This window comes from Brachyhypopomus gauderio, chromosome 15 (assembly GCF_052324685.1).
Source record: "Brachyhypopomus gauderio isolate BG-103 chromosome 15, BGAUD_0.2, whole genome shotgun sequence".
Taxonomy (NCBI): Eukaryota; Metazoa; Chordata; class Actinopteri; order Gymnotiformes; family Hypopomidae; genus Brachyhypopomus; species Brachyhypopomus gauderio.
Genome location: NC_135225.1, coordinates 16,202,435 through 16,215,466, shown reverse-complemented (window position 1 = coordinate 16,215,466; position 13,032 = coordinate 16,202,435). Strand labels below are relative to the sequence as shown.

Below are 13,032 nucleotides of genomic sequence, written 5' to 3'. Positions count from 1 at the left end.
AAATGCCTGCAATGGAACAAAGAGTGAAAATTTTTAAGGAGTCTGAATACTTTCCATACCCACTATATAATGTGCTCACTGCTCAATAAGCCTGTGTCTCACATGGTTACGGAGATTACAGATCTCAAACTGGAGAAACAGCACATTTATGACTATTCTAGTAAAGCAGGCTGTGCCACTATATCACCTTAGAAGACACTGATGCAGCAGAGCTCATTTGACTGGGATGAGATTAGGTAAACACATCATTAGGCTTCTCCCCTTTTTGCAATATTTGCAATAGAGCCAGTCAGCTTAACTGTTTTTTAATAGTTAATAATATTAATAGTTAATAGTTAGAAGTGTTTCCTGTCCCCAAAACACTTAGTGACAGTATTTCCCAAAATGGATGTCTTTTTATTCAAATAGCCTACAAATAAACAACAAATCAATATACCAAACAAAATACTGGTGTACATCCCCAAACTACATCCACTGTGAGAATACAGCACAAATACCGGTGACGATTATCAATGTAAAATAAGCAACGTATGAACACACGTCACAGAGGAAAATTAAGGAAAGCCTCCTTGAACTTCACTATCTGGACTTTAGATTTTAACAATCAAAAGCCTATAGAGTTAATCAAGCCTAGATAACTGTCAAAAGAGCACCAACAGCAGCAACCAACTCAAATACAACCAACAGCAAGAAATTGCACAAAATTCAATGATAGGGAAAGGAGGAAACTGGCTGAATATGGTATGAGTTTTGCACTTTGGTCTATCCTATTTATTGTAATATCTTACAGATATAAGGGAAACATAGCTTAGCCTTAGCTCCATAGTACTAGCTAATTATGCCTGACCATGGAATGCTTCATCAATTCTCCCCTCCTCATTAGTAAGGCTCATTCTTCTCGAGATCACATGATGGGTATGTTCCAGCTGTCTAACATCAAGCAGTTCAAATAAAGCAATTAAAGAACGTGAGCATTGCAAAGACATTTTCATATACAGCAACAATCCCTGATGCGGAAACAGTTAAACCAGCGAGATTAAATGTAAAAAGTTTTAAAATTAAATAAATCCTTCTTAATGAAAACATCTTACCAAAACCTCATGACTAAATGTATTCACCTTAGTATTTAACCTTTATTTTTATAAGTAGCCTAACTGTACTCTTGGTAGATGCAAAATACTTCTAATAAATACAACTAAAGCAACAACTAAACTACAACTAAAGCAAGCAGGAGTTTGTTTAGCTCACAAAGGACAGCCTATTTGATTAACATTTTAAGGAAAGCAAATGTTAAACAGGCTTCTTGAGGGGTAAGAAGTAAACTATAAATATTCAGTTAAGCCTGGTGCACACTATGCAATTATAGTGTGATTTTAGACCAATTATAACTACATTAATGCACCTTCTGACAATTTTTGCCAATCGAAAACAACTTCTAGGTGAAAAAAATAAATTGTTGGGTGGATAATCTTTAATAATTATCATGTGAGAGTAGGGCTGTCATGATTAGTCGACTAGTCACAATGTCGACGACTAATTTAATAGTCGATGCGTCTTTTTTTCCTCTCCAAACTGCTGCGGCAGTTTTCACTGCTGCGGCAGTTTCCACTGCTGCGTCTGCCTTTCTGTCCTTGATGCACATGGGCAGTAGTGGAAACCCGGGTAGACGGTGGACGACATCCCAGGACATTATACAGACTGGTATAATGGCTACGCGGCTTTGGAACTCAAGTGTGGGATCATTTTCTGTAGCCGGGTTCCGAAACGCGTGCAATATCTGCAAGGCCAAACTTGCCTTCCACGGCAGCACAACTGCAATGCACGAGCACCTGAAGCATGTTGTGGCTGATTGTGACAATGATGAAGAGGGACCGTCATTTCTGTAATCTAAATTGTTAGTTAGCTGCTAAAGTTAGCGTAAACAGAGGGTTAACTTTGTACTTGCTTATCGTGGTAGCTGTAAAAGTTAACATCAGTGATGGCGATTTGTTTCATTAGCCTTAGCACGCATTTGTGTGTTTTCTGTAACATCAGTGAGACCAAAACTTTATTTTTGTGAATAATTCTTTAGTTTCAGGTACCTACCTAATTTGATTTAAATGTAGCTAAGTTTGATGCCAGAGACAAATGAAAGAATATATAATATAATTTCTTTATTAATGTATTTATTTTTGCATTGTTTAAGCCAGTGCCTTATACTTAATTTAATAATTGTTTGTTGCAACAAGCTGCATATTTCATTAAAGGTTTAATGAACTATGATCTTAATTGTTTTAATTTTTAGTTAACATATAGCTGAATGTTTTATATTAAATTAACATACTGATATGTTACGGTCCCTGAACCCTTCCTTTGGGGCGTTATTCGTCTGCGTCAGTGTATCTCCGTGGGTGCGGGTGCGTCCTGTCATTATCCATCTCACCTGTGGCTCGTCTCGTCATCACGTGGGGTTGATGTGGTCTGTCTATTTAATGTGCGTTCGCGCAGTGTCTTGTGCTCGTCGTTGTCTAAGTTTGCGCGTTGTGAGTGTTCACTGTGTGTTGTACGTGCGCTATTGCGCAATACACGTGTCCAATAAACGTAACCGTGAGTCAACCAGCGGATCCATGTCTCTTCCGTCTGCCGCCGCTCACCGTTACACATACGATCCGATTAGTCGACTAATCATAAAAATTAATCGGCGATTAGTTGACTATAAAAATAATCGTTCGCGGCAGGCCTAAGTGAGAGCAGCAACAAGCCAATCCTAAACCTTGCGATTGAGCTCCAAAGATGACTATGATGCTGATTTTTTTTTTTTATGTTTGTTTATGACTGAAATCTTAAGGAATTTCTCTGGCATGAGATGAACAACGACACAATACATGAGTAGAAGAGCTTTAGCCTAATAGCAGCCTAGCTGAAAATGGTGAAAAGAGCAAAACACTCATGCTTCCAGCTCTTGGTGCAAAAGAAATGCAAAACAATGATGCTTGCCTTACACGTGCAAGACCACACACATTACAACCAGATCTGAGGTGTGGGAGATTTTTCATGTTTTTCGTGTCAAAGAGACTTGATATTAAGTATATATGGTCTGAGATTATATTGATTATGATTTTCAATATCTTATTGTGTGCACAGTAAGAATGTGTATAATGATTGATGTTAATTGTGAGATGTGCTCCAATTTTCAAATCGGTTTAGATTTTCAAAATCCCATAGAGTGTACCAGGCTTTACTCACCACTGAGAGAAATGCAACAGTTTTGGGCTAGGGAAATACTTCAGTACATGAGAGGACCATTCATTCTTTGAAATGGCAAAAGGGAAACAAAAGAAATGGGCAAGCTGCAGAGCACACAAGCAACTGGCAAATAATAAAAACACCAAAAGGGATTAGATGCAAGAGTTAAGGGTCAAAGGTCTTTGACCTATGTGAGGTAGCAAGGAAAAGGGAAGAGAAAAGGACAGAAGGTTACAAGCAGTTGTTGACTTGATTTACACAGGCATCCTCAAGCCCAAAATTCCCAAGGGCATCGCCTAAAGAGGTGGAGGGGGGAAGGGGGCGACAGGAGCAGCAGGTCTAAAGGGCCTTACTGGGGAGGTTGGGTTGGAGAAGAGGAGGCAACATGTGAGGATGGACTCACCGCACTGGGCACTTGGGCCGTTTTGGGTCGTTTTGAATGGTCCAGAGCAAAGATAGTATATTCAGAGAGAAAAGCGGGCTCTGCTATCATCCCGGCAAGCAGCTGACCACAACCCACCCCATAAAAATCAGTCAGCGCATTACCGATGGAGCCAGGAAGTGAAAGGAGAGGGAGACAAAGAGCAATGAGAAAACATCACCATGGAAAAAAAAACAAGTGAAGGGCCATGAGTGTAAGAAATATACAGAGAGAGTGAAAGAGAGAGAGAGACAGACAGACAGAGAGTAAAGAACAATCAAACTGTATTAAGGTTGGCATTACACTTTTGATGTCCCATTCAACGCAACTAACACCAAGTATAAATTCAATAACGTTTTGTTTTATTTGGTATTTGGATTCATCATCCAGAATTACTACTGACTAGTGAGACATGTATCATGGAATGTTTTTTTAAATATTAGGAACATCAAAAAGGTAAACCTAGCTGCTGATGCAGCAGAAATGCTGAGATGAAATGGATCGAAGTTTTCATGAATTTGCAGCATAAAAAAATGCAGCACCTAAAAATGCAGCATAATCAACACTACAGACTTCTGTTCCATTCAACATTTAGGCATATTTACACACTTATAGATAAGCCATATATTTATACTTTGAAGACAAAAGCCACAAGGAAAGACATCAGAAAAATCCAAGCTTTAAAGTATAGCTGATTGAAGTTCAGTGCATGTAGTTCCCTGTTGTAATATTAAATGAACATAGTGATAATGATATTGTCCAGGTACTGTTAATCCAACCTTTTTCTTACCCATTACAAGGTGTTGATGCCATAGAACACCATAGAGGTCTTAGAAAGGTGTAAGCAACAAAATCCAATCCAATACTATAAACACTTAATTTTATAGTAAATATCAATTTCATAGTTTAGAAGCCATGTTTCCTACAAATGATCAAGCAAGAGGCACACATATTATGTAATTTAAATCTAAAACTAGTATTTCAGACCAAACAATGATGAACAATGAAATTCTAAATTTCAGAATGACACTATAAATTGTGGCATTTTTTTAAAACAGATCATAAACCATGTTGGCAAAATGTCATTTACAGTGCTTAGCGCTAAAGTTTTACCTGAGCATACAAAATAAATGCTTACATGCAATGACCCTCTCATGTTCAAACACTTCCTATGTTCATGTTTGAGATGCACATGTTTGAGATGTCTCATTCGTGATCTGCAAATCTTTTTTTTTTCTTTTGACATAAATACCATGAGGTTTTTTACACTGCAGGATTCAGTTTTCTACTACCATCAGCAGCAGTGGCATTAATAATAAATGAATAGAGGTTCATTTACATTATGATAAAACCAGGGGAACTAAAAGACACTCAAACTCAAAATGAAAAAGACATCTAGGCAAGCCTAGATTAAATGGACTGTCATCTACTGAGAAGCTTTTTTCAACAGTACAAGATATTGCTAGGAAACTTCTGAAAGAAGCAGAGAGTTTGAGTGTCGTTCTATGTCTTACCGCTGCATGGGACCAAAATCTTAATTGTATCATCAAAAAAGCTCACCAGAGACTCTTCTTCTTGTGTCAGCTAAGGAAGTTTGGGGTGGCCCGTGAGGGGATGTTGCAGTTTTACCATGCAGTTATTGAAAGTGTTCTGACCTTTTCTATCACTGTCTGGTATGGCAACTCCACGGTCCAGCAGAGGATGCAGATAGACAAGGTAATTCGCACAGCCTCAAAAATCATTGGCTGCAAACTTCCCTGCATCTCTAGCATTTACAAAACACGCATCTGTCGGAAAGCACTGAAAATACTACATGATCGATCACATCCAGCTAACTCCTTCTTTAGCGTCCTCCCATCAGGTAGAAGGTTGAGAGCCATAACATCTAAAACATCACGTTTTCTCAACAGCACATACTGCAGCGCCATCAGGCACTTAAATAGCCTCCCTACGCTGCACCAACACTTTAAATTAAGCCACTGTGACTGACATATAGTTGTTAATACTTTTATTTGATATTTGCTATATATATTTATTATGTATCTTGTGTGTAATATGTTATTTATGTCTTTTACTGTGTTTTTATGTTTCTTGTCAATGAGCACACTGAAACAAATCCCTAGCAACTAGCACAAGTTGCATGGCAATAAAGTATTGAATCTTGAATCTAATCTACATGTGCATCTCAATAAATTAGAATATTATCAAAAGGTTAATTTATTTCAGTAATTCAATACAAAAAGTGAAGCAAATATTATATAGATTAATGACAGAGTGATCTATTTCAATCAATTATTTCTGTTAATGCCAATATGAACACACGCAGAACAAAGGACATAACAGGACCATAAGAGGGGAATAAAGAAGGGTGTATCTACAACGTATTTTTCAGGGTGTTAATTGCTTCGTACCATACCAAATATTAACATTAGCTCCATTAGCACCATTTACTCGGGCAGTAGAGTTCCATATACATGATGTCCAAGAAAGAAAAAAATACATGCTCTAAAAGAGAGAATGAGGAAGTTTCCAACAAACTGCAATGACTCTAATTGCCGCAGTGACTCACGCCAGAATATTTGGGATATAGAAAGTTCAGAAAAGTCATTAAGCAGCAGAGTAGGCACGGTGGTGGGTATCTCCAGCAAAAAAAGATCTGAAAGCCTAGAAGCAACCTTGCCCCAAAATGAAGTTACAGGAGGGCATTCCCAATACAACGTACCACAGGCTATTGTAGAACACAATGGCTATTAAGGGTTATTAAGAACGTTAAGAAAGTTTTTTAAGAAAGGGGACCAGAGGGTGTGCACGAACTATCTGGGGATCACACTTCTCAGCCTACCCGGTAAGGTCTATGCAGGGGTACTGAAGATAGTCCGGTCGATAGTCGAATATCAGTAACAAGAGGAACAATATGGGTTCCATCCTGGTTGTGGAACACTGGACCAGCTTTTCACCCCTGCGAGGGTCCTAGAGGGTGCATGGGAGTTTGCTCAACCAGTCCACATGTGTTTTGTGGATTTGGAGAAGGTGTTCGACCGTGTCCCTCTGGGATTCCTCTGGGGGGTGCTCCGAAACTATAGGGTACGGGGCTTGCTGCCACGGGCTATCCAGTCCCTGTACAAACGGAGCAGGAGCTTGGTTCGCATGGCCGGCAGCAAGTCAGACTGTTTCCCAGCACCTCAAACTGAGACCATGGCACTCAGTCGGACAAGAGTGGAGTGCCCTGTCTGGGTCGAAAATGTGTCCTTGCCTCAAGTGAAGGAGTTCAAGTATCTCGGGTTCTTGAGTGAAGGAAGGATGGAACGAGCGATTGATAGGCGGATCGGTGCTGCAGCTGCAGTATTGCGGACGCTGTACTGGATCGTTGTGGTGAAGAGAGAGCTGAGCTGAAAGGCAAAGCTTTCGATTTACTGGTCAATCTACGTTCCGACTCTTACCTATGATCACGAGCTCTGGGTAGTGACCGAAAGAATGAGATACTAGCTGCAAATACAATCGGCTGAAATTAGTTTTCTCTGCAGGGTGTACGGGCTCTCCCTTAGAGATAAGGTACGGAGCATAGTCATCCGGGAGAGACTTGGAGTAGAGTCGCAAGGAGTAAGGTAGATTGTGTGAATATAGTTCCAATTAATTAACTGGTGATCAGGGTCCCGGGAAGTGTTTTTTTTCAGATTAAAGTACACTTTGCATTTAATTTGGAAATTTTATCCCCAAACAATGGGATAAAACTGACCATTTGTATTTTTGTTATATCGGTGTGTTTGTGTGGCATGTTTTGTCTCATTTTACAGCTTGTTGCATACTGGGAAAGGTTATGCTAACAGTGCAAGAGTTCCACCACTCACTAAGAATGTTTTCAGACTTCACCCCAAAGGTGGCCCAAAGGTGGCTGTCCTGTGTGGAAATGCACTCTGTACTCTGTGGGTGCAGGGTCTCTTGCTCTTTCTCTTCTTTTCTTCCTCGGCTTCTTCCTTGCACCGTGAGGCAACCTGCACTGATCAGTATTTCTGTTTCCATTAGGTATTATCCTTATTACTTTAATCTAGAATGGTCATGTTATTGTTTTATACTTTGTTAGATATTTAATAAATCTGGTTAATTGTGTGGCCACAGTCTTCCTTGGTTATAGCTATAGTGCAGGGGCATAGCCACTTTTTTTTACTGTGTTACTGTGTTACTGTGAGCCACATCATACATGGGCATGTAAATTGTTTGGGGGGGGGGGGGGGGTGGCGAGTGTAGATTGTTGACGGGGGGGGGGGGGGTGTAATGGACAAAAAATAAATAAGTATTATAATCGTGATCGATCGATCAGCAGTAGTTGGCGAATTAGTAACTCGTGTGTGCGTGTGAAGACAGTCAAATGCGTGATTTCCACTACGCCGGTTTTAAAAGTATTAGCGGCTCGCTAGGCTTGTAAACAAACCGCGCACCACGAAGATGTAGCAGTGTGTCACCCTCAGAGCTGATGAGGTAACCAGGCCACGGCACAGACCGTTTGTGCAGGTGAGCGCGCGGACCGGCTGGGGAGCCGCATGAAACCAGGCAAAGAGCCGCAGGTTGGCCACTCCTGCTATAGTGGACCAGATGAGCTCATTATTAGTATCAGAAAAAGGTAAATCAATGCTAACACCAATTCCCTCTAAAGTATCCCATCTACTGAGCATGTTTATAATAAACCTCTGACAAAGCAGGCTATTGTTTATAGCAAGGAACTTATATAAACCTTTATAAGGTTGGTTAGGTATATTCTATAACCTGCTCTGTGCAATTTGAAAAGTGAGTTATTTTAGTTTCTTACCAACTGTAATTTGGAGTCAGATATTTTATTGAGTTTTATTCCGTCCTTGGTTGTAGGCAAGCAGGTAGGGTAGTTAAATATCATAACTAAAACCCCTACATCAGTGATGGTTTGGGTAGCCATGTAATTTGCTGGTGTAGGTCCACTGTGTTATATCAAGACCAAAGTCAGTGAATGTCTATAATATAATAAATAATAATAATAAATTAATCTAATTTATTGAGATGCACCTGAGAAGTGGATCTCCATGTATGGAACACCTTACAAATGTGAAGAAATGTCTTTGTTAATGATGTGGAATAAATCTCTATGAACAAGAAGGACAGATGAGAACTTGCAGGTAGCACTCAGACCTGAAACCACCGCACTAGAGCATGACATTAATCCACTTGTTTTCTGAGAAGTGATACAATATTTGCAAGACATTTCTTGTAAAAACATCATTGTGTAATGTTGAAGTGGCATACTATAATAAATATGTGGGAAGTCTATAAACGTGTAATATAAATATCTGAGAACCTTTGTTCAGGTCTGTGAAACCAGATCTTGTGCACCCCTGTGCTACATGGTCTATCAAAAACCTAGAAATGAAAACTAACATTCTGTATGTTTCTTCTAATATTCATCTTTGGATATGAAATACAAATATCATATGCAACAAAATGTTACATCATGGTCCCAATATGTATGTAAGGAGAGACGAAGAGAGACAAGCCTTTCCTGATATCCACCTTGGGCCAGCCACCACCTGCCTAACCAGCTGTGGATGAAGGATAAACCCACTGCCCTGGCTCCTCTCACCACCCTGAATTCTCCCCTGCAATGCCTGTAACTCTGCAGCCCTGGACTACTATTACCAACCATCAAGACGTTTAGGACTGAATAAGAATTACATAGAGAACACACAAATATATAAATATATATAACACACACAAAGATGAGAATTATTTATCATTCCCATCTTTTCTTTTCTTGTGACAACAACTGTTGTAAAACGTGCTATATAAATAAATTCTGATTGATCTGAGAATTACAAGAATTTGCATTTGAAGCAACATTTAATCTAAAAGTCAAATGTTTAGTCTATAATTGTGTATTTCTGGGTAGCCAAGTTAGTATGCAGCACCTTACAAATGTCTAAAATACCCAAGACTATCTGTAAGAATATTAGTTTATCAAAAATACGTAAAGCAAATTTAGTACTGTGATTTACAATGATTAGCCTATAACAGTTCATTGAGCACTCTAGTTTTGTCCTACTCGATAATTAGACATAATTAAACAAAATATCTGGCAAAAATCATATTTAAAAGAAAATAAGTCAGGTTGTTGTAAGATGCATAAAACGTAATATTATCAGTAATGATGAGGAAAATAAAGTCAAAGTCCCGTGGTCAGAGGTGAACTTCGGTAAAACAAGTATGTTACTGCTCCAGGCCTGAGAATTAAAATATATGTAGTGTTTTCATCATTGTTAGCATGAAAGGCATTCGATCCCCAAGAATGCTACGGTAGCAACCAATCTTTGGTACATTACATTTTATTAAAAACAATTAACACCCACAAATCAGTGTGTCTTTGTTTGAATATAGATAATGCAGTGCCGTTTGCTATGATGGATAATTAAAGATTAGCTCTTATTTATGCATAGAAACAACAAAAATTGCGAATATCATTTGTAGCATCTTTATGTGCATGCAAATGAGGGGAGTCGGATTCTGCCGATGAGTCAGAATTTGGAACAGCGCCATTCACTGTAATGAGAGACTGTATGTAAGGGGATGTAAGATTCACTGTCCATTACACTAAATCAGAGCACTCTGACTTTGTTAATTCCCTTATCCATGTATCTGCCCCTCAGGTACTTTTCTTTCTCTCGATTCTTATTAAACTTTTCCTAACACACGTGAATCTGTTAACACACTGCGGACTGAACAAATTATAATGCTGTTTATGATCCTTAGTGGCTATGATCTATGTCTGCAGACGATATCAAAAACTTTGCACTGTATAACAACTCTTGTGAATAACAATCTGCAGGTTTTTAGCCAGAAACGAGAATTTTGTTATATACTTTTTTTCCCCATATCACCCAGGCCTAGTTTTATCTCTTATACAACATTACTGATTAAGCTCCTGAAATAGAGCATCTAAGTGTCGTAGGCCTTGCACAGATTCTGTTGTCTTAATATCATACAATATTTACTTCATAAATGAGCATGTTTGAATAAAATCTATTTTGATGAAGTGTGGAAGCCTTCAAACTAAATTGTGCTAGAAAGTAGATAAATGTCCATAAGTAAGCTATGTTGGGGGGGGGGGGGGGGGGGGGGACTTTAAAAGGTCTTTAGGGAATTAACAGGGTACAAAATTCTTTCATGAGTACTAGTGCATACAGTATAAACACTAACATACAAAACCACTCCTTACCTCTCTATCACTTGGCAAAGTGGGGATATCTTGGTGCAGGCCAGATGGTTGACCACGCCTCTCACCTAAGCTCATCTAATGCCAGGAACATTGTAACCAGTTACAACACAGTCTTGTGCATGCAAGAATAGTATGACTGATAGTATGGCAATATTTTCAAATGTAGGTCTTTGTACCATGTATTTGCTTTTAACACAACACACGTGTTACTCAGCACAACAAAGACATTGAAAAGGTTACAATTTAGTGACAAATTTGGTTTACATCGTTTGAGAACATAATAAACGTGGTATGTACAAGAATATTGTAGAACAATTAGCATTTCATTATACAACTTTTGTTGACTGTGTCACCTGGTCAAGCTGGTTTTTGCTCCAGTTGACTTTTGGGTCTACAAACCGCTTGTGACGTACACGGAAATGAATTAACTTTCAGACCAATATAGAATTCTGTCAGTTATTAACGCTGTTTTGATAAGTGGTTAGCTAAGTTAGACACCCACTTCAGACTGTTGTCATTAAATAAAGTAAGCACGACCTTGCGATAGACCTTTAAATGTCACATGACTTTTCTACTATATTAAATCACAATGTAGCTAACTTGCTAACAAACCTAACAAAGCTTTGCTTACTAGCTAAAATGTTCTCGTACATTATTAACGTTTACTAGCTATGTTACAATATAACTATTCTAAGTAGCGACTAAATATATCACTTTGCCGACCGGTTAATAAGAAACGTTAGCGCCTAAGAGTGTGCCATTTGTCAGCCTAGCTAACCTAGCTAACTAGTTAGCTACTAACCTCGGCCTGTGGTGATGACTGGACATTCCTTTGTGGTGACTGTTCTTCGTTAATTTTTTGCTTCAGTTTCTTAAACATGATGTCATACAATATCTCTCACTTCTTAACAGTTGTATTAGCTATTTTTATGTTTGGCCCTGCATCCAACCTTCGGAGACTGTTACTGTGTTTGGGCTTCTCTCTCATGTCAGTGTGTGAAACACTGCGCAGATGCAGCTACGTGGAGCAAAACAGGCAGCTATGGCAGACCAAAAGGCTCAAAAAGAATAAATATAAAACAGCCTCTGGTAGCTGTCATGAGGACAGCTAATTAAGTACTAAATTAGATTGAAGATGAAAAAGCACTACGTGAAAACCATCTGATTGATGTGCTGAGCAAAGTTTGTCGCAATCAATAAAAACAAAATAAATAAATAAATAAAACTTTTAAAGCAAAAAACATATCTGTGAAAATAGTGCACTGAACTTCCCAGTGTGGGACTAATAAAGTATTCTAACTACACTGCATGTCCTAAACTACAATTGGTCGGCAATATGCTGCACTTGGTGCCTAGAACACACACACACACACACACACACACACACACACACACACACACACACACACAATCAAAATGGTAGGCCTAATGGGTAACCAACTGGACATGGTGATGGAAAAGAGGACTCCATGGCTAGGACTCGGACACTTATAAAGTTGCTTTGTGACAACAACTGTTGTAAAAAAGCACTATATAAATAAAATTTGATTGAACACAAAAACCCTGAGAAATACCAAGGGCTGGAAGAAGAGCTAGAAAGGATGTGGACAATGATGAAAGTGTTAACTGGAGCACCATGTTAGCTGTTTTAATAACAGTGGTGTTTTCTATTATATATATATATATACACACACACACACACACACACACACACACACACACACAGGGTTTGGACAATGAAACTGAAACACCTGGTTTTAGACCAAAATAATTTATTACTATGGTGTAGTATGGTGTAATTTTGCAGCCAATACAGCAACAATTCATCTTGAGAATGACATATACAAGTCCTGCACAGTGGTCAGACGGATTTTTATCCATTCTTCTTGCCGGATAGTGGCCAGGTCACTATGTGATGGTGGTGGAGGAAAACGTTTCCTGACTTACTCCTCCAAAACACCCCAGAATGGTTCAATAATATTTAGATCTGGTGACTGTGCAGGCCATGGGAGATATTCAACTTTACTTTCATGTTCATCAAACCAATCTTTCACCAGTCTTGTTGTGTGTATTGATGCATTGTCATCCTGATACACGGCACCGCCTTCAGGATACAAGGTTTGAACCATTGGATGCACATGGTCCTCCAGAA

General features: G+C 38.9%; 1 protein-coding gene across 5 annotated transcripts in view; it reads right to left on the bottom strand.

Annotated features, from left to right (window-relative positions):
- golga4 (golgin A4) overlaps positions 1-11,910 on the bottom strand; it is a 33,982-nt gene extending 22,072 nt beyond the window's left edge. For 2 of the 5 annotated variants that reach the window (XM_076975679.1, XM_076975678.1), the window contains exons 1-3: positions 11,683-11,909; positions 10,881-10,955; positions 3,629-3,730 (exon numbers count right to left, since the gene is read on the bottom strand). In XM_076975679.1, the coding sequence (XP_076831794.1) occupies positions 3,629-3,730; positions 10,881-10,955; positions 11,683-11,760 (255 nt within the window). In that variant the 5' untranslated portion in view covers positions 11,761-11,909. Of the gene's footprint in view, positions 1-3,628; positions 3,731-10,880; positions 10,956-11,682 lie in introns of all 5 variants that reach the window. The other 3 variants (XM_076975682.1, XM_076975681.1, XM_076975680.1) reach the window with 2 other exon arrangements.
- Between the last annotated feature and the right edge of the window lie 1,122 nt (positions 11,911-13,032).